Raw genomic sequence first — 22,370 nt, 5'->3', positions numbered from 1 at the left:
CCAGAACTGCATTTTTGTGTAAAAAATTTAATTTTTCATTTTCACTGCCCAGTTGTACCACAATTGGTGAAACCCCTGGGGGTTTGAAATGTACACTATACCCCTAGATGAATTCCCTGAGGGGTGTAGTTTGCAAAATGGGGTCACTTGTGGGGGGGTTCCTAAATTTTAGCATCTTATGGTGCCTAGAAACCTACATGGTGCCTAAAAAATAATCTCATAAAAAGGAGGCTCCAAAATCAAGTAGGTGCTCCTTCTATTATGAAGCCTGTGGTTTGGTCAACGTGCACACTAGGGCCACATATAGGATATTTATGAAAACAAAAGAATTGGGGGAATCAATTTGTAGTCACATTTCTCTAGTAAAATGTACTGTGTTCCTTAGAAAAATGTATTAAAATTGAAAATCTGCAAAAAAAATGAAATTTTGAAATTTCACCTACACTTTGTTTTAATTCCTGTGAAACACCTAAAGGGTTAACAAACTTCCAAAATGCTGTTTTGAATACTGTGAGGGGTGCAGTTTTTGAAATGGTATCATTTATGGGGGTGTCTCACATACAAGTCCCTCAAAGTCACATCAGAACTGAACTGGTCCCTAAAAAAAATCAGTGTTTGAAATTTTCTTGAAAATTTGAGAATTTGCTATTCATATTGTAAGCCTCCTAGTGTCCAAAAAAATTAAAAGGAAGTTGAAATAATGATGGAAACATAAAGTAGACATATGGTCTATGTTAGTTATTAACTATTTTGAGTGGTATGATTATTTGTCTCACAAGCAGAAAATTTAACATTTTGCAAATTGCTAAATTTTCCATTTTTTTCCGACATTTTGGTATTTTTCACAAAAAAACACAGACTGTATCGACCCAAATTTACCACTAATTTGAAGTACAATGTGTCACGAAAAAACAATCTCAAAATCACTGGGATAAGTAAAAGCAAAAAAAAGTTATCCCCACTTAAGTGATACATGTCAGATTTGAAAAAAAGGGCTCTGTCAGGAACGCAAAAACTGGCTCTGTCAGGAAGGGGTTAATATAACAATTTCAACTTAAATGAATGCATTCGTAGCATACCGTGTGCCACATGGTCTACAGCAGCTGAAAAGCTCCAGGCCGCCCATGGAATTACCAAGCACAATGGTGCCAGTAAATTATACATGCCCCAGTATACAAAATGGGACGTGCAGGCACAAGATGTGGATAACTCTATCCTGGCTTATCAGCTAGGTCATAATTGATCTATGAGAGAGTGGTACAATCATTTTCTTTGTAACTAACAGTCTTAAGGCCCATACACACTGGGCGACTGAGATGAAAGCTGCTCAAAACAGCATGTTTGAGCGGCTTTCAGCTCAAAGCCATCCAGTGTGTAAAAAAACACGCTGGGCAGGGGGAAAGCTGCACAGCGTGTATGCCCCAGCGATAAACGGTGAGTGCTTCTGCGCGCTCCCACATCATCGCTGAGAAAGCTGCTCATCTGCTGGTATTACCAGCAGATGAGCGGCTTTGAGGACGGCTTTGCATAGCGCTGCGCTATGCAAAGCCGTCCTCTCCCCCCTGTCGGCGCCGGGCAGGGGGAAAAGCCACTCAGTGTGTATGCACTGAGCAGCTTTCCCCCCAGCAATGAATGAGATCATCGCTGTCCATACACGCTGGGCATAGTCCAGTGTGTATGGACCTTTATAATTACTTACATTGAGGAAGTGTAGTTTTATTCCAATTTTATTATATATTTTATAAACAAGTTTCATTATATAACCTTTTAGCACATTAAATTCACCAGGATGCAAACATTCCATCACATCAGGTCCTGTGCATCTATTATTGTTATGCTGTCAATCCACTAGGTTGTCTTGACATGCTGGACTTCAACTGTTTAATCAGTCTTTTCATGTTTTTTATCTTATGCTTCTGTCGCTGTGCCCGTCTATGTAAATGTCTTATTTTCCTTTTAAGTATAATGGCATCAGGACTCAGAGCGGAATAAGGTATATCACTTTCGGGATCATGACCAGTTGATGAATAAGAGTGGTCAATGTGCTTATCGGGTTTGCCGGTCTCCTGACTCCACTCCGGGTCCACGTTTTGAGGTGTATACTCATTGCAGACATCCAACAGGGAGCTGCTGTTCATTTCCACTGCAAAAGTTGCCCTGCTGCTGAGGGTACGTCATCTGTCTTTACAGGAGGCCAGTGCTCTGGAGACCCTTCTACGCTTTGTGGAATGTTCCAGACAATCTGAAGCATTTTAATGTCACATGGTCTTGCCGAAGACTGAATAGATTCGTTTTTGGCTTAGGATCAGTGTTTGAAATCTAGAATGAATTCAGAAGTACTGCCATAAGTTATCATTTATAGTTCTCATACATAATGCTTTACACATGTTTCAATTTCTGTGACTTAGCACTTATTACACAGGGAGACAGATTTGTCAAAGGACACAAGCAGCCATCTATGCAAGTATATTGCTGCCTTTGTCAAGTATACAGTCATTAGGTCGACACTTTTAAGGTAGACATGCATTGGGTCGACCACTGAAGGTTAAGAGGGCTTAGGCTGACACGTGAAAAAGGTCAACATGGCTAAGGTCGACAGGCAATGGGAAGGTCGACATGAGGTTTTTTCTTTTTTAGACAGTCGGTTCTTCATGCCCTACCATCCACTAGGGAGCGTGGAAGGAGAAAAGAATAGTGCGCCTAGCATAGCGAAACACAGTGTCAATCTGGTTACCATGTCGACATTCGGGACAAAAAAAAAAAAGTGAAGAACTAATGTTGACCTTTTGTCTGTTGAACTTCCCAATGTCGACCAAATGCATGCGTCTACATTTTGACTCTGTCGACCTTAGCAATGTCAACATTTTTCACGTGTCAACCTTAGCCCTGTCAACATTAAGTGGTCGACCGAATGCATGTTGACATTCATGTGGTTGACCCAATGACCCAATGACCCATACCCTTTGTCAAGCCTCCTGGTGTCATTCAATAAAGTGAATTCATAGTGCTATTACAGCAAGTTTAACCCCTAAATTATTTTTATATACACTTGTAAAGATGAATACACACTAGGCAATTTTGCCCAGTGTGTATGCCGAGCGATTATGTCAAAATCGCTGTCCGATAAATCGTTTAGTGCATACACACAGTGATTTTCACTTGGCCCAGCGATTTTAAAGGGGGTGGGGGTTTGAGGCATGTAAGGGAGATGTGAATTGGTCGGACGATCACGGAAAGTACATGTGGGGTGGTCTCAATGGCACTGAAGGGGCATGTCGGGAGTTCATAGGGTCATTACTCGAGTATGAGGAGAGTTGAGTGGTAAAGAGTTTAAACATTATAGATAATATTATGCTACACTTTACGACCCAAAACTCATAATATGACAGTTGTTTGCATGCAGAACACCCTTCATATTTCAAATCTGGTGTCTTTAGTGATCAGCAACCCGCCTGAAAAAAATTTCAAATATATTTATTAATTAATATTTTACAATAATAATAAAATATATTTTAAATAACTAAATATTACAAGTGCTCTGTGTTTTGAAATACTGTTAAGTTAGCCAAAAATGAATAGAATTCATTGCACTATTAGGGGACTATTTCCCAAAGCGGTGGTACCGAAAATTAATATCAGTCCAGTTATCAGTGTTGTATGTTTTTTCCCATGTAAAACTGAACTTTTGGGCATTTCTATGGCGATATGAATTTGGTACTTGTTTCCTAGCACGGCCACAACGATCATGATCGCGGGCATCGGGGGTAAAATCGGGGCCATCGCGGGCATCGCATGCACTAAAAAATGGGCTGCGATGGGCCAGACGCGATGCCCGCGATTTCCCCATAGAGAACAATGTTAAATGACTCAATTTACACGCGATGACCACGATTTCCCATAGGAAACAATGTGAAATGGCTCAATTTACCCAAATTATCAAAGGAACAATGGTAAATGGGCCAAAAACACCCCTGAACATTGAAATGTCCCCCCAAAAGTAGTTTACGCCACCACGTGATCAACGTGAACCCGAAGCGTGGCGAGCGCAGCGAGGCCGCGAGGGGCGGCGGTACGCGTCCTCCGACCTTTTCATACCCCTACTATCCACTAGGGCGTGGAGTTGAGAATAGAATAGTGTGGCGAGCCACCGAGCCCGAAGCGTGGCGAGCGGACGCGGATACCTGTGAAGCCCGCGAAGGGACGCGTTTACCTGTGAAGGTATCCGCGTGCGCTCGCCACGCTTCGGGCTCGGTGGCTCGCTGCGCTCGCCACACTATTCTATTCTCAGCTCCACGCCCTAGTGGATAGTGGGGGTATGGAAAGGTCGGAGGACGCGTACCGCCGCCCCTCGCGGACTCGCTGCGCTCACCACGCTTCGGGTTCACGTTCATCGCGGGGTGGCGTGAACTACTTTTGGGGGGACATGTCAATGTTCAGGGGTGTTTTTTGGGCTTTCTGGCCCATTTACCATTGTTCCCTATGATGATTTGGGTAAATTGACCCATTTAACATTGTTTCCTATGGGAAATCGCCGTCATCGGGGGTAAAGTTACCCATTTAACATTGTTCCTTATGGGGAAATCGCGGCCATCACGTGTGGACCATTTAAGCATTTTTAGCCGCACACGACGCGACCGACCCGATTTTCACTGTTTTCAATGCATTTCAATGGAAAAATCGGGGGCATCGCGTCGGTCGCGTCGCAGGCCACTAAAATGACCCCCGATGGCCGCGATTTGTGGCCGTGCTAGGAAACAAGTACCATGAATTTTCCTCCACATTTGAGTTTCTAGCTAGCAATATTACAATAGAGATGGGAAGGAAGTTGTTTTTTGTTTTTATTCAGGATAGTTAACTTTACTATCTTCATTGTTTATTATTTTGAACATGATCATAAATTATTTAGCAGAATAGTCACAAAAACACAAATACTGTATGCGAGAACAAGCCTAAAAGGATGCACATTTGGGAAAATATAAGGTACATTTTCTTTTACCTTCAGAACTTGCTATATTATGTTCCACACTAATGCAGCCAATGTCATACATCATTATTGGATTCAAGGTATATACATTTTCATATGGTCTCCTATCTGATGTATTAATATTGCTCATAGGTCCCTATAATAGCCAACTTTTATACATTTGAAGGTCAATAAAAATTGTGCACAACTAAACATATATTTGCATTCTATGGATAACATATCCAGTAATAGTTTTAAAGTTCCATTTTTTTGGGATGTTCATGTGATGATGAGGAGTTTATACTACTGTATGTGTGTTTAATATTATTTATTCAGTACTTCTTTACTTTCACGGCGCCACTAGATAGGACAGATAGGATACTAGATAGGATACGATTTTGTATGCGATTTGACATAAGACATCGCATAAGATATAGGATAAGATTTACTAACCATTTCATTACCCCACTATCCACTAGGGCAGGGGTGTCAAACTCAAATTCATCGGGGGCCGCATCAGCAGTTTGGTCACCCTCAAAGGGCCGGTTGTATCTGTAGGACTTTGTGTCCACTCTTTATTATCATAAATTATTGTCACTGCATTCAATTATTACTGTTTTTTGTAATAATGTAAGTAATAACTAGCTCTGAAAGCAGAAACATAGTCAGAATAATAACAAGTAGATATTCAAATGTACAATTTCTTGAAAAATGATTTTGGGAGGAGTTACCTGGATAATACTTGAGAAAGTTCTCATCAAAGATATTCCTTCCTGATAGGGGAGATTGGGGACCTGAAAATGACTTATTGGGCTAATATGAGCTGCTTGGATTTTGAGAAAGATGGCAATGGTCACATAGCTATCCTAACACGTCTTAAGTGGCTCAGTCGACCTGAACACTGTTTGGCCTTAAAGTCAAGTTAGGAGGAGAGCAAGGCCTGGTGTGTAAACGTCACCCTCAGTGACAGATCCCCATGTACAGCGGCCAGCCCGAGCTTGACACTACTAACCTATTCCAGTCAGCCGCCTCGCACACACGGTTACCACATGGATTCCAGCAGTAGTAGCGACCAATCACATACTTCCATTGCTCCCATCCGCTACTACCAGCTGCCTGACGTCCCAGCATTTCCCAGCACCAACCCCGCAGCTCCGGCTAGGTGAGCTGATTGAAGGGAGAGTGACGTCACACAAGTTCCACAACTCCATCTGGATGCACGCCCTGATTGGCTGCTACTCCATGCAGTAGTAGTGCAAGCCGTCAGACATGCGGCATGATGTAGGAGTCACAGAGCTTCTGGTAGCTCTCATGCATCTCATGGGACACACTGTCCCTGCGTGCTATCTCCTCAGCAGACAGGATCTCAAAAAAAGAAGCCGGAATAAAAGGTGAAGGCTGGCGGCGGCTGTGCGGGCCACATGACGAGGTCTTGCGGGCCGGATTTGGCCCGCGGGCCTTGTGTTTGACACCCGTGCACTAGGGCGTGGAGTTGATTTTATATAGCGTGGCGAGCGGACACGGAATGTATTTTATGGAATTGCATGCAAATGGCATGCAATATTGGGGACTTGCTTTTAAACAACATCCGTGTTCGCTCGCCACGCTTCAGGCTCGGTGGTTCGCTGCGCTCGCCACGCTATATAAAATCAACTCCACGCCCTAGTGGATAGTGGGGTAATGAAATGGATAGTAAATCTTATCCTATATCTTATGCGATATCTTATGTCAAATCGCATACAAAATCATATCCTATCTAGTATCCTATCTGTCCTATCTAGTGGCGCCGTGAAAGTAAAGAAGTACGATTTATTCCATTAATTGTATCACTTTCTTCTCAGTTGTTTACATTTATGTTTTCAGAATAGAGTTATGGTGAAACTATTGGAGGTATCCGAAAATGGACGTTTTCCCCTCATTTTTGCCAATGTGCCTCCAATATTTTGGGGGCGGGGGGCAAGACAATTTGGACAACTGGTTCCATGAAAACTGTTTTTAGGGCTGCTTTCAGGGATTTGGTTCACCTGCCTGAGGCTTATCGGTGCAAATTGGATAGCCCTGGTAAAGCAATTATCCTCGGTCAATAAATGATCGGAATTGGATACTGGGTGTCTGCTCCGCCTCCAGCGCATGCTCCAGTGTCTTGTGCTGCTACACTGAGTGTGACTTCCTGGTTCCTGCTTCTTATGTGGCAAGCACAGAGAGAGAGAGGAGCCGAGGAGAAATGGTGCTCTACCATCTGGCTCCAGAGACAATATACACGATTGATGTATGTATGTAAGATGGTGGTGGTGTGAAGAGGGCTGTTTTGTGATAGATCATCCCATTGAGTTGTGCACATTAAGTGAAATACAAGATAAAATAGGCTTATAAATAACATTGTAAAATGCTAATATCAGTAGCAGCTGGTCAGATATTAGTTGATGCGGCCATTTTCCACTATGCACACTAAACATCCTATGTGACTGGATGGCATGTCTGGCAGTACATCTGTACTAGATTTATAATTGTATTAAAAATTCCTCTTTATTAGATATGTCTGGGTGATACAGGTGTATTCAAGGGTGACATACAGATGGAGCCAGGCTCATCTTTGCAGGGGCTGGCAAAACTATCGCCAGCCCCCGCCAGCGGGCACAAGACGCTTGCACGCCCTGTGGCGACAGAGCTCCCCCTGGGTTCCTGCCCCCCCAAACCCCCCCCCCCTAACCCTGCCATTCTCCCTGAAGCGGAGACAGGCAGGGTCTCACACCCAGCTGCAGAAAGACTGGGACAAACATGCACATGAGACATCCCAGTTTAATGGCATCCCTTTCGCCAGAGGGGGTGTTCTGGTGGGAGCTGAGCAAGGACAAGGGGCGCTACATCTGTATGTCTCGCCAATATTGAGACATTTTAGGTGATCTACATTCCATTACAATTCCCTCAATGTTCAATTATTTGCTTTCAAGTATTCTACATATGTAAATCATATCCGTTGCCAATGTAATATTTATATTGTCTCTCTCGTCTCTGTGCTTCTCTCTATGTGTGTCTTTTGCTATCTCTCTCTTTTTAAAAGTCTACTGCTAGCATTCATCTTCCTTCTAGCACCTGGCCATGGTCTCTTGCTCCCCTTTGTTGTTGGTCTCCTTCTCTCTATGAAACTGCAACACACATTTCTCACAGCAGGGGTGTGTCCACTAAATAAAAGTATATATCTATCACAGTTCTAGGATAACGGCCGACAGTCACTAGATTGACCACTATTGGACACCTAAGAATGGTCGACATACCCTAGGTCGACAATGATAGAAGGTCGAAATAAGCTTAAGGTCGACATGTACATGGTCGACACAGATTTAAAAAATTGGTGTCTATGTTAACATATGTCGACATGGACATCATGTAAGTGTACCGCATTTCCGCACATGGATTGCTGTGCTCCCCATGCTTTGGGCATTATGTTGTAATCTAACTATTCTGGTGCCCAAAATAGCTGCCTCACCTTTTGCATACTCATGAATATCTCCTTAAAACAGCTTAAATTCAACACAACTGACCAAGGACTTAACTGCAACTTGTAATCAACGGGTTGCATTTCTGCGCTGAGATGCAAACTGGATTGAAAACTCTGCGTCTCTCCACTGAGAACTACTTCAGTTTGACATCTTCTGTACTCTGCATTGGATTCCCCAAACAAACAGGCTCTGACTATCTTAAAGGTCTCAATTTCTTATCCTGTACCTTATCTTTACCTCCACAAGGAATCTATTTCAAAGGCCTCTCACACTGAGATTTTACACCTACACAATTAGGAATTGGACTCTAAAGGCCCCCAAACACTGTGCAATTCACCTGCAGTTTGGGATCTTTTCCGGTAATTGCAGAAACAAAATGGACGACCATCAATATGTAAAAATATTGATGGTCATTAACACTATCGATGGCCAGTTGCACTATTGCCATTGATGGCAACCATCGATGGCAATGGCAATGATGACCATCCCTACTCTGATTCTAGTGGGATTACTAAGGTCTAAAGCTGCTTCTGCATAGGGGACAGACTATAGTTCATATTGAGAATAACAGAGACTATGGTCTATAGCTCTGATTAACCTCCTGCTGTTTTTTTGGGTGGAATCTCCTGCATTAGGCTATTACTATAGAGCTATAATACGTAAAATGATGCCCAAACTCCAGTTTCAAATTCGAGTTGCATTATAGAGTTCACAAATATAAAAGTAATTGTTCCCAAGCAACATCAAACAGAGATATTTGACTTTTATTTACATTTGCTGTGTAGTTTGGTGCTAGCTACTGTTCTCTGTGAACAGGCAATACCTGGAAAAGGGAATAAAGGTAGCTGTCTGCGGTGTCCTACCATGGGGCCACTTCCACATAAGGAAATGGTTGCGTCTAGTTGCCCTTCAATGTAAGGACCTGGAGAGGATATAAGGAGGGGAAAGGTGGGAACAAGGAACCCAAACGGACCTTTGCAGATTTGCTTTTCCCGCCATGCTTTGGGCATGGAGGGCTTGTTCCTTCACTATCCACGCCACCTCTGGTTGCCTTTAGTGACCAGCAAGCCACCGTGCCCGAAGCGTGGTGAGTAAGTGAAATTAAGGTGCCCATACACTAGTAAGATTTATCTTCAGATCTGGCTGGTTGGAACAAAAACATGGTTATGGATGAGTGACAGTTTGTCAGTTTTCCAGCATTTCCAAGCAAATGGTCAACTGTCATTTGCTCTCATCCATAACCATGTTTTTGTTCCAACCAGCCAGATCTGAAGATAAATCTGCGTGTGTATGGCCACCTTTAGCCCAAGATGGTCCGTTTGGGTCCTTTGTTCCGACGTTGCTCCTGCAATCACAACTGTCATTTATTTATTTATTTTTTAAAGATATATTATTATCGAGTTTTGCAATCATTACAATTGCTTTGAATAGGAAACATAAGAAAAAGTGCAAACAGTACAGCCCAAAGCTACATATACGTATGTTTCACCAATGTGACAGGGGGATACATTCTTGTACACAGTGCCATAATAATATATATATTAATCAATTCCCTATAACATTGGGAACAAGCACATCATAAATGCTTTTTTATTATCAACATCAATCTAAGCTGCACAGGTGCAGTAGAAAAAACAAACAATTGAATTGACAATAAAATGGGATTGGGGGTGGGGATGAAGAGGTAAAAGGGGGGCAAAGTTGGGGGGTGGGAGGGAATGTCATACATAGTTTTACGTCGGGAGTCAGTGCATAGTCATCCACTATACTATCAATGGTAAGAATATAGTTTACGTGAACCATTAAGATAAGTTAGTGGGTACCGGGTAAGTGGGATTGTCCTCAATCAGGGGGCCCCAAAGTTTCACAAAGCCAGAAGGGTTCAAGTGATGCAGCTGTACATTATATTTATCATAATGCATTGTACGGTTCAAAAAGTATAGTAGGGTTGTCAATGAGGGAGGGTATTTAGACAACCAGCATTTTACATTTGTTTTTTTGCAGCCGTCACGGCAGTGTGGTCAGAAACGGTATATGGTGTCGCTGGTGTTTGTCTAGGTTCTACACATCAAAATTAGCAAACATAAAAGGGAGTGGGTGCAGACCTGCACGTATGCCTAATGTGCTTCTGATGTAGGTCAGTATCTTTTTCCAAAATATCTTTATGTGCCCGCAGGTCCACATATTATGGAAGAACCACATTTCAGACTGATTCTTCTGGGATAAAATGCCTTCTTTGTGCTTGAGAGATATGCTCGGTATAAAGGGCCTTATTTTGGTTCATTCTTTCTGACAAAATCCTTCTTAGATGGGCAAAACCATGTGCACTGCAGGTGGGGCAGGTGTTACTTGTGCAGAGAGAATTAGATTTGGGTGGGGTTTTACTTCAAAGTGAGATCTATATTGCAGTGTAAAAATAAAGCAGTCAGTATTTTCCCTGCACAGAAACAAAATTACTCACCCAAATCTAATTCTCTCTGCACATGTTACATCTGCCCCCCCTGCAGTGCACATGGTTTTGTCCATCTAAGAAGGATTTTGTCAGAAAGAATGAACCAAAATAAGGCCCAAAGTCTTGAGATGTGTTTCTTGTAATAAAGAAGATTTTAAAGTGCGAAGTGTAGAGTCGTAATAAGTAAATAGTGTGTCGCTTGAAGTGAGGAGTGGGATGTCTTTGACCCATTAAACTAGGGTTTGTTTCTGTAGTGGAGAAGCGTGGAGCTGTAGTAGTTCCCTGTACAATATTTTAGTTTTAAAAGTGGGTTTTGCTAATTTTTCTGCGATTACGTATAATCTGGATTTTTGGGGAAGTATAGGAGTTTTGAGCGGTAAAGAGGATACATAACTGTAATTTATTTATTTACAGTTAATAGAGCAGCAGATTCCATTGCACTTTACAATTGTCATTGAGGGATTCCTGAGTAAACTACTGAAACCCCTACATGTAGTTTGTGTTATTTTTATTTATTTAGTGGCTCGCTCATAAAAGCCATCTTACTGTACATTGGGCCAGATTCTCTAAGCTTTAAAAGTGATAAAATGGAGAGTGATAAACAGCCAGCCAATCAGCTCCATTTTTCAAACACAGTCTGTGACATGGCAGGCAGGAGCTGATTGGCTGGCTGTTTATCACTCTCCATTTTATCACTTTTGAAGCTTAGAGAATCTGGCCCATTGTGAGTTAGTGAACCCCTAAGAACCAGACGTAAAACATTAAACTATGTATTATTTTAATGTGAAATCACTTTTATGTGAAGGTGTAGGAGTCCATGCTAAGAAGGTGGATTTAAAACTACAGTACACCCACTTCATCTAGATCAGTGGTTCTCAACCTCGGTCCTCAGGACCCCCCAACAGTTCACATTTTCCAGGTCTCCACATAGAATCACACGTGAAGTCATTAGCCCCACCTGTGGATCTTTTAAAATGTATCAGTGTGTAATGAGTGCACCTGCCGGGTGACCTGGAAAACGTGCACTGTTGGGGGGGTCCTGAGGACTGAGGTTGAGAACCACTGATTTTTTTTGTATTTAGTTCAACATTTTTAAATATATATGACTGATTTAAAACAGATTATGAATGCCATATTACAAAGATAAGACAATTCCAGTGTCCTTTTCTAAAAAAATAAATAAAAATAAAATGTAATTTTCCAAGATTAATTTTGGAGACCTCTGCACACTAAAAAATAAACAAATAAAATACCACACACAGGTGGCAACTGGCAAGGCACCAATCCACACGTAGGAGGGGGAGCTATTACACCTAGCTTGTAACACAAAGTAGTATATAGCCAGCACACATGTTTAGCGTTCCGAGTACAGCGTTTGGGACGGGTTTTAACTTGAGCGTGAGATTAACCAACAAAATGGCTACTTACTGTCTATGCGGCGACCCATTTAATAAGCAACGATCAAGACTCACATGAGCTTCCGGCGGAAGGTAGCGCACGCTGTCCTCAGTCAACGACACAGGCTCTTCTAGCAGCTCCAATACTCTATGGTTCTGCCTCTAGCGGAAGTAAACAGATAGTCTGGCTGCTGTTTCTATGACAGTGAGAGTCTCTCTGCCCTGTCATCTTGCTGCTCCGGAGTCCCGGAAGCCAGTGTGTGAGTGAGGCAGAATGGCGGAGAGTCCGGCAGCTGAGGCGATCATCCTCCCGGGGGCGGTTGGTGGAGGTATGGTGCCCCATCTCAGCGGCCTGCAGCCCCCCGGGACCTCGCACCTCACAGCCTCCTCCGTGTGGGATCCAACGGCCAGCGCGGACTGGGACAACGAGAGGGCGTCAGCGCAGTGTGTGCTGCGGATAAAGCGGTGAGAGCCGGGGGGTGACCCCAGAGAGCCGATCAGTCACTGCTGAGTCTGATGCCCCAAATTTCTTGCCACAGGGGCCACTGGCAGCGGCTGGATGGTCATGTGCTGCAGCAGTGACCTGTCACTCGGGTCTTCTCTTCCCCACCTCGCTGCCTTCTTCCCATCTGACACACTCACTTGTGTACCACCTATTCTCCCCGGGGCAGATGTACTAAGTCTTGGAGAGAGAGATAAAGTGAAGAGATAAAATACCAACAACAAGACTACCTCTTGACATTTTTTGAACACATCCTGTGACATGGCAGTTATGATCTGATTGACTGGTAACTTTATCTCTCTCCAAGTACATATCTGGCAGGTTGTGTTTCTTGTGAGGCCTACACATTGGGCAATTTCAGGGCATTTTCTATGCGTTCTGATTTAGTTTGACTAGATTGTGTAGAAAATACAACTACATCGCTCCGATTGTAGGGCGATAGTGATGCATTGCTATTGCACAGTGATTAATATTCAGCATGCTGGATACATCTAGTTAGATCGCTGGTCAGAGCCAGTGTTCTCTCCGGAGTACACTGGCCCTGACCGATCGCTCTGCACACTACGCATAGCAATCTCGCATCGCTCCGATCACTCAGCAAAATGTCCCTGTGTGTAGGCCCCATTAGGCACACCTGCAAGCCAGATAGTGGTGATACAACAATCCCCAGTGCAAAAAACACCTTCACGGCCTCCTTTATTTACCTCCTTGAGTAATGTTGTGTTTTACTTGCTGTTACACCCACTTTGTTTAGTTATGTTTCACTTTCAGTTTGTTTTTGTTTTCTGATAATATATATATATTTTTAGGGATATTATGTCAATTTATAAAGAACCTCCCCCTGGGATGTTTGTGGTACCAGACCCTCATGACATGACAAAGGTAGGTCACATTTGAGTTGGGTCTGACTGTATTGATTGCTGAGATGTTGTGTTTGGTAGCCTACTTCAAGAAACCTGTTCACATAAGGACAAAAAAAGATTTTCCATCTAATACCCCTTTCACACCAGCCGAATTTCCCGGGTTGGGCCAAAATCCCAGCAAAAATTGCAGAGAGTTCAACCCTGCTATGGAGCAGGGTTGTTCCTAGGTTCAATCCAGGGACCTGGCTGGTGTGAAAGGGGTAGGGGGTACTTAACCGGGTTGCCAGTCCTCGGTGTGCTGTCAGGCCGGGGATCCACACAGGCGGTGGGTGCAAATGACCGGACAGGCGGCGGATGAAGATGACTCCGGCTCTCTGGCGGCTCCATCATCTGCACCCACCATCTGACCTGTCATCTGTGGCTGCCGCCTGTGTGGATCCCCGGGCCTGCACCGAGGACCAGCAACAGGGGTTAGTACTCTCCGCCATCAAGTCGCCTGCCCGCCTCCTTCCCGCCCCCTTCACACACAAGGAAATGCTGGGACTTTTCTGGTGTGAAAGGGGCCAACCCAGGAATGGTCTTGTTTATGCCCAAAACCAAAAAGGGCAATGATTTTATTTGCTTAAACATGGCTAATTGCCCTTTTACATTTCGGTCATAAACACATTCAGAAGCACCAAGTTTTGCAACCCATAGCTTCATAAATAAACCCCTTAATGTTTGAATGGGAATATAAAGTGTATAATTATTTTGGTCACTATGCATAAGTTCCATTATAGGACTATACAGGATGCTCTTGTTTTGCAGATCCATGCACTTATCACGGGCCCTTTTGATACACCTTATGAAGGCGGATTCTTCTTGTTCTTATTCCGGTGTCCCCCAGATTATCCCATTCACCCACCTCGAGTAAAACTGATGACAACTGGCAACAATACTGTGAGGTTTAACCCCAATTTCTATCGTAATGGCAAAGTCTGCCTGAGCATTCTAGGGTAAGGATACACTTTAGAGTAACAATGCCTTTCCTTCTAAAGTGTGTATTTTATATAGTATTTAAGAGCTGTGATCACCAGCATGCACATGTGGTTCAATAACCGCTGTATTAGTCCTATGGTTGTTTGACAGCAGTATAGAGCCACAAGTTGCTGATCCATAGTCTAGTGCATAGTTAGAATTTTTACCAGTGCTATTTGCTTTCTTCCAACACCAGTACTTGGACAGGACCCGCATGGAGTCCAGCTCAGAGCCTGTCTTCAGTGCTCATCTCTATCCAGTCCCTGATGACTGAAAATCCTTATCACAATGAGCCTGGCTTCGAGCAGGTATTAGTTTTCCTTCTGTGCCCCTCTTCTATCACCTAGTACTTCATAATGTGTATTGTGGCTCAGTGTACATAATTTACCCTTTCCTGTTTTTCAGGAAAGACATTCAGGAGACAGCAAGAACTACAATGAATGCATTCGTCATGAGACCATCAGAGTGGCAGTATGTGATATGCTGGAGGGGAAGTGCCAGTGTCCTGATGCCTTACGGTAGCTTGGGTTTCTTTGCTGGCAATGCTTTCTGTTGGACTAAAGTCACATTTTAGTGCTTGCTTGTAATGAAAAAAACCTGCTATTTAGTGAGTTATACTTATTTAGGGGCTGTGGACCTGTTACCAAGGCTGGAATTTTTAAAGGTGGACAACAACATGTTACATCTGCCCCACCTGCTGTGCAGCATGGTTTTAGTCATCTGCAAAAATTGCAGCCTTGCTAACAGGCCTGAATCAGGCCCTCTGCCTCAATATGCCTTACAATAGAACTTGGCTGGCAGACATTGCTGCAATTACATTTCCTTGTTTATACAATAATGTGTTATCCCTCTGCAAAACTATTGAATAGAGGATGTACACCTTTTAAACATAGTTCATATATTGGTTTTTGCATATTTTTCCTGCAGTGTTTACTTAAATACATTGCATTATGCGTATGCAATATTTTTGTGTTACTTCCCATATATGTTCTCATTTCCTTGCTCATACTTTTGGGTGCAGAGCATAAGGCAGAATATAAGTTGTCTTGTGTGTACTGCATCACTATGGCAGGCTCCGGAGAACACCGCTCCTTCCAGAATTGGTTTTATCCGGTGTCATACAAAATGCCTGCACCTTTGTCCTTGCAGGTAGATTAACTGGCTACTTGTAGTCGATTCAGACCCATTTGTACGGATCAGAGATCCGCTGACCTCACCGGATGTCTGCTGTCCACCCACTTCCTCCCGAGGGTGCACTCATATCTAAATGACCAGCGTGCACCTTTTCCATCATTCAATTGTCGGTGACAATCAAATGATGGGGGTGATTCTACCTAGCCTGTGAATGGATGTTTAAACATCTATTTGCAGGGAGTGTGAGTGAACCCACACTGCGAGGGGGGGCAGGCGGTCCGGCATTCTTCGGGCGTGGTTACGTTACAGCCTTGAGAATCAACCAGAATAACCCCCATTGTGTGTTCTATAATGCATTGTATGACCAATCCCACATATCTGCCTGTCTTTGCTTTGCTTATAAGTTCTAACAAAAATGACCTTACGACTAGTTTTATACACATGTTAAAGCACCAGTCACCTACACAGAGAAAAGGTAGCCATGTTGTGGTGGACTAAATTTCTTGAGTTTGCCACCTTTAATCCATCGTCTAATGTAGATCTTCATTATGTTATTGTTGGATAGTGAATTGCTCGGTTGCATTCTCGTGAGTATTGGCTACGTTAATCTTGATTCATGTAGCCTCTATATGGAAACGGTCCCCTTATTTCAGTGTCTGTCTTCCACTACAGGAGTGTAATGGAGAAATCCTTTTTGGAATATTATGATTTTTATGAAGCGGTGTGCAAGGACAGATTTCATCTACAAGGACAAAGCATGCAGGTACTGTGTTGTGCAGAGCTCTTCATTATAAGTGATAAACCAGTAATTAGCCAGGTATGGAGGCTTTTGTTCATCACAGAGAAAGATACATGTGATATGGGGCCTAATTCAGACTTGGTCGCTGGGCTGCTAACCTTTGGAGCCTGGCGATCAGGTAAAAGCCACCCTGTCAGAGTGAAAGACCGCCCCTGTGCTAGGCTGTGCATGGCATTCCAGCCCTGTGAGCAGCTGCAAATCCATTCGCATCACACTCCTCATCGACTGATTACAACCCCCTCCCCCCTGTGTGAGTAGCTACAGACTTACTAGGCAGCTGCAATGTCAGCTCTTCTCCCCATTCTCCCACTGTCATCAGTGGCCCTCCATGCAAATGGTTTGGTCCGCCTGCATCTTACCGTGATACTCCCTGAAAACCACTGGAACCCTGCCCCCAAAATGCTGGCCACCTGTCAATCACCCTGCTTGCGTCCAGTGTTGAAAAGCCAACGCTGGCTTTTATCGCAGGGAAATCTTGCGCATCTGCACTACCATCTGTGGTTCAATAACGGTTTGGGCTGCAAATTCGTAGCGCACCGATAGGGTCTAAATCAGCCCGATAAAGCGATCCCATAAGCCAGGTGTGGCTGGAATTGAGCAACATTGAATATGTATTTTGTTTACTTTTATTATTCTAATAAAAAAAAAAATATTTCTATAGTGCTATTCTCCAGCAGGGCTTAGTCGATTAACAGACACATTTTATAAAATATTTTTTATTGCAGCAAGTAAAACCACAAGGAAAAATACCTATGGCACAATAAGCCTAATGCAAAGTTGGTGCAGCAATTTGGAATAATATTCCACCCATGAAAAAGGCAGCTGTCTTGGTGCACTACGTAGGATTACCCTGTAGGTTGTGCCTAGAGTAGATTGCACAGAATGTGGCAGTTCCAGTGCCCTAATACTCTGAGTAGTGTCTGGACACTATAGACAGGTCCAGGTATTTTTCATCCCATCCATAAGTCCATGAGCATACCAGGTGAAGCAGCCATGGTGGGCACACTACAAAGGTTACACTGTGGGAAATAAGCCATTCAAGGACTCAAGACCTTTATGGAAAAACTGACCAGTGTCTTTATTCAATCCGACATGTTTAGGGCAGCGCCCGTTCTTGGATCCCTGCAGACGGGCTCTGCCCAAAACATGTCGGATTGAATAAAGAAGTTTTTGCACAAATTTACCTGCTTTGAAATCTCTGAGTGCCGCCCACATCCCCATCTATACTACTAAGGCTGCAAGGCACCAGGTACTTATTAAGTGTGTGTATAATTTTTTATTTATTTTTTGGTCACCAATTGTTTGTCTACATGTTGATATGTGTGTGGATGTTGTACGTTGTCTCTAGGGTCACAAACAGTAAAAGCTACCTGCTGGTTTCACGTCCTATCCTGTTATGACTGCTTCCTGCAAGTGGATGGTCTTTTCAGTTTGTCGTGCACCTTCTAATAAACTCAAGTAGCAGAGTGCATGCCTCCTTGACTGGCCGATGTCAAATCCAATATAAACAGGGACCCTGTCTCTGGGCTTCATAGGTATCTCCTGGACAATGTGGGATTTAGGACTTGCTGTGTGGAGGTGATGAAATGCTTTTCCAGAGCTCTGCTTTGAGCCACAGTTTGTTTTTTTTGCTTTCAGGACCCGTTTGGTGAAAAGCGTGGACACTTCGACTACCAGTCTCTGCTCAGCCGTCTACAGCTCATCCAGCAGAAAGTACGGGAAAAACATCGGAGGGAGACTGTTGACATAGACTCAGAGTCCAGCTCTTCTGAGACAGAAATGGACATTCAAGGAAGTTCAAACCCATAAGGAATGGCAATTGAACATGTAGAGCATTGAGCGTCCTTACTTCAGACAGTAACCGTAGCTGAGATATCATGGATGCTGGATAATCGGACGTTATTTTACGCAAAGCCAATCCTGCTTTTGGCTGCTGTTTTGGAGGCAGATCACTCTCAATCTCTCTGCCGGTACCAAGAGAGGGCCTGTGGCCATTTTATACATAACCAGGCCTGGTCTTGGACACATGGAGCCTAGATGAAACACGAAGGCAGCACTTTGTTACCAATCCTTATTTTCTTCGTGAAAAGGTCATTTAATGGCCCAGACAAGCCAAAGAACTTCATTACAAGTGAACCAAGCCTTGGCCAGCCACAGGAGTAAACAAAACAGACGCCATTTTATGATTAACAAGAAAAAGAGACACCATCTTTTTATTTTACATTTACACTCTTTAAAGGCACACTCGTCTTTTACCTGATGGGCATTGTCCATTTAGCTGTTAATACATATTTGCTGCAGGAATAAATCGAGGCTTCTTATGTTTTTTTTTGTTTTTGTTATTTTGTAACATTTTATTTGTGATGGTTGTAATTCAGCATAAAAAAATGTGAATAATTCTATTATTTTACCAAATCTTGTAAGAAACGAACATAGTCTTGGGACAGGAAATGGCTATAATAAAAATATTTTCTTCTTTATGGCTCGTTCACATCCATGTGTTTGGGATTTGTAACTGAGCACACAGGAAACACTTTAAACAAGCAAAATACTTTTTCCATGAATTGAGCAGGACTCAGTTTATATGAGTAAATGGGGGAAATTTATTAAAGGAAATTTGTAAAAAATAGGTGTATTTGTATTTAGAAATACACTTATTTTTTGACATTTACTATCCTGAAATATTCATATTCGTATTGATAGCACAAAAATACGACTTGCCGTATTTTCGGGATAGTAAATGTCAAAAATAAGTGTATTTCTAAATACAAATTTCCTTTAGTAAATTTCCCCCAATATGTGTTAAGCAACTGGAATATGTTACTTTGGACAATGTGCTACATAGTTAAGCCAGAGATGTGAATAGAGCCGTAGAAATCAAGCAGAGACCTTCATGAAACCTTTTCTGAAGCTGCTGTAGATTATTTTTTTTAATGGAATCGTTTTCATAAATGTCCCTGTAATACAGCAGCAGCTATGATGGAGATGTAGAAACAGCAAATTCATCAAGTTCAGCAACACTGGCATCTATTTCTTAAGTAGGAGATGGTATTTGGCCACCCACTACGATGGTGGTATAGAACAAGTTGTATATTCTATGACTTACTATTTGTTTTGTATCTAAATCTGTTTTTTTGTTTTTGTTTTGTTTACCCCAATTAAATATACTTTGGATTAACTTTTTTTTTAAACGAGCTTTGTATTGCAGCGGTGGCTCATTCTAATGTTTGGCAAGGCTACCCCAGTGCCCTGGGAGGAGACAGCCATCAGCCGTGGGTCCTGGCACCTGTGCAATTGATCCTCTATGGAGCGCGGGATGCAGTTTAAATCCTGGCGGTCGGGATCCCGGCGTTCCGAATCCCGACCGCTGAAATCCCGACACTTTCTCCCTCCGTGGGTGTCCACGCCACCCCTGGAGGGAGAATATATTAGCGTAGCGAGCCCGCAAGGGGGGCTGATCCACGCCCCCCCCTTGTCGGGATTCCGGCGTCGGGATTTTGAACGCCGGGATTTCATACTGAATCCATGAAGCGCATCCCAGAGAAGCCAGATGGGGCTGCGTGATAAAGCAGAGATTGCTTCCTACAGGAAGACAGATCTCTTCTTATTGTAACCTGGACTGACAGTCCCGTGGGGAAGGCAACATCTCTCAATGGGACTGCCTTGTGTACCGGTGACTGACAGGTAGGACTTCCGATTGGAATGATTTATGTGGCACAGGTAATAGTTGTATTGAAGCATAGAGGGTTTAACTAGTTTTCTGTAGACCCAACATAAAGCTGTTGTGGAACTATAAATCCCAGACTTTAGTGAGAGAGCATACTAGGTATATTCCTTCTTAGATGGACAAAACCATGTGCACTGCAGGGGGGCAGATGTAAAATGTGCAGAGTGTTAGATTTGGGTGAGTTATTTTGTTTCTGTGCAAGTAAATACTGACTGCTTTATTTTTACACTGCAATATAGATCTCACTTCCAAATCGAACTCTCTCTGCACAAGTAACATCTGCCCCCCTGCAGTGCACATAGTTTTGTCCATCTAAGAAGGAATTTGCCAGAAGAAGTGAACCAGAATAACCCCCAGAGTCACTAGTTGCTTACCCCAGCAGTAGTCACATTGATAAGAAGAGATTTTTAACAAATGAGAAAGTAATTATAAAGTTTTCTCAATAACTGGTCTCTCAGTCTGTATGGAAATTGTATACGCTGCATGTGTATTACCAAATTTAGACTGGAAGCACCAGTGAGCCAAGCAATCATGTGAATGATTAAATATTCTCAGATGTGTAATAATTTTGCGCCCATGTGTATGAATCCATAAAAATGCATCTATGCACACAAGTCTGTGTATACACACTAGGGTGGCCCTTATCAATAGGTAATTCTCTGAAAGATTTTACATTTTGCTACTCCCAACCCTCTAATCCTGTTCCAATCAACAAAAAACAGGGTGTGCAAGATTTTAGATCAATCAGACAACTGCTATGAACAATTAATTCTGTTCAAAAGCGGTATACTCTTCCCTATCTTGACCATTTTCTTTTATCTTCTTAGGGAAATTTATGTGGACACATCCAGGCAACCCCAGCAATTGTTTAAAATTAACCACAAGTTAATTTGAAAAAGTACTAAAATATCATGAAACCTTTAAGAATGTGAATGTGTAAAAGGGGTGATAACCAAGCAAGTACTATTCTATGTCTCTGTGTAATTACTGTAACATTCTTTTTACAGGTGAACTACAAGTCTAAGGGGCCCATTAATGCCCCGCATGCTAGGACTTGTGGTTTGCCAATTTCCAGCATGCGGGAGAGGCCTTCTGGGACTTGTTGTTCTGTCAAAAGCAATTATTCTGAATTTTACACTTTAATTATTAGCTCTGCGGGGCTGGGGACAGCCCTGCATGGTGAGGGGTGGTAGTAGTCTAACATTCAGCACCTTGTATACCAAATCGAATACCTCTCACACCACAGATCTTAAATTGCAGTGCACCCCAAAAATGATGATCTGTTACATACTCAATCACTACTGTGGACACCATTGTTGTGAGCTTATACCCTGTATGTGGTGCGAGAGAATTATGTTAACATTTTTACTCCAGGGTTTTGGTCAAGACCTGAACCTTGTAGAGAGTATTAGGTACACTAAATAGAACCCTATATCAGACATGGTAATATAAGAATCAACATTTATTTAATTAATCAAACCCTTGAGGTTTTTTTCTTAATCCAAATTTGATATTCTAGTCCTATTAACATTATAGAATGGTGTTGACAACCATGGGTATTGGTGGTGTTTATGTGGTAGATCCTCATGATCCTTTTAGAAGAGGAGCTTAGAGGGCCAGTCTAGAAAGCTGAGGTTTATGCAGTTTATGCAGTTTGCCAGTGACTCGGATCATCGCGACTGGTGATACAACATTGCATTGTTTGAAGCATTACTCAAATTAAAGATGCTGCCAAGAGGCGTGTTTTTCCTACAGAGGCCTTCTGCAGAGCTCATATTTTAGTTGTATGGTATTGCACAGTATATAGTTGGGTCCATATATATAGTTAGCAAAAATAAAAACTACAGATATATAATAAAAAAGTTCAGCCCATCACCATTCAGACGTTAACCCTGCCAAGTGAATTTGTCAAAATAGGTGTGATATATGCCAAGCAAACATATTTATTCATCATACTGATGTGTAATGTTTACCCTATATAGGAAATATATTTTTTTTAGGTGCATTAGGTGCTAT

The 22,370-nt window shown here is 42.7% G+C and overlaps 1 protein-coding gene and 1 long non-coding RNA gene across 2 annotated transcripts; one reads left to right on the top strand and one right to left on the bottom strand.

Moving 5' to 3' along the window:
• Positions 1–1,711: 1,711 nt before the first annotated feature.
• LOC146008111 (uncharacterized) lies at positions 1,712–12,923 on the bottom strand. The gene is made up of 2 exons (XR_014444460.1): positions 12,388–12,923; positions 1,712–2,319 (listed from the first exon to the last, which is right to left on the bottom strand). It is a non-coding gene; the product is annotated as an uncharacterized LOC146008111 (long non-coding RNA).
• On the top strand, positions 12,444–19,107 carry UBE2Z (ubiquitin conjugating enzyme E2 Z). Its single transcript, XM_083147049.1, has 7 exons — positions 12,444–12,777; positions 13,624–13,696; positions 14,485–14,672; positions 14,891–15,002; positions 15,100–15,212; positions 16,501–16,591; positions 18,266–19,107. The coding sequence occupies exons 1-7, from the start codon at positions 12,587–12,589 to the stop codon at positions 18,434–18,436; spliced, it is 939 nt and encodes a 312-aa protein (XP_083003175.1). The 5' UTR covers positions 12,444–12,586; the 3' UTR covers positions 18,437–19,107.
• The last annotated feature ends 3,263 nt before the right edge of the window (positions 19,108–22,370 follow it).

This window comes from Crinia signifera, chromosome 6, assembly GCF_055691185.1.
Source record: "Crinia signifera chromosome 6, ASM5569118v1, whole genome shotgun sequence".
Lineage (NCBI taxonomy): Eukaryota > Metazoa > Chordata > Amphibia > Anura > Myobatrachidae > Crinia > Crinia signifera.
The sequence above is the reverse complement of the archived record's forward strand: the minus strand, read 5'-3'. Positions and strand labels throughout refer to the sequence as shown.

What these genes read in the sequence shown, in the direction of transcription:
- UBE2Z (XM_083147049.1), top strand. Translation starts at nt 12,587, where the DNA reads ATGGCGGAGAGTCCGGCAGCTGAGGCGATCATCCTCCCGGGGGCGGTT. An exon ending in TGTGTGCTGCGGATAAAGCG is followed by an intron (nt 12,778 to 13,623) that starts GTGAGAGCCGGG and finishes ATATATTTTTAG; the next exon opens with GGATATTATGTCAATTTATA. An exon ending in ATGAGCCTGGCTTCGAGCAG is followed by an intron (nt 15,003 to 15,099) that starts GTATTAGTTTTC and finishes CCTGTTTTTCAG; the next exon opens with GAAAGACATTCAGGAGACAG.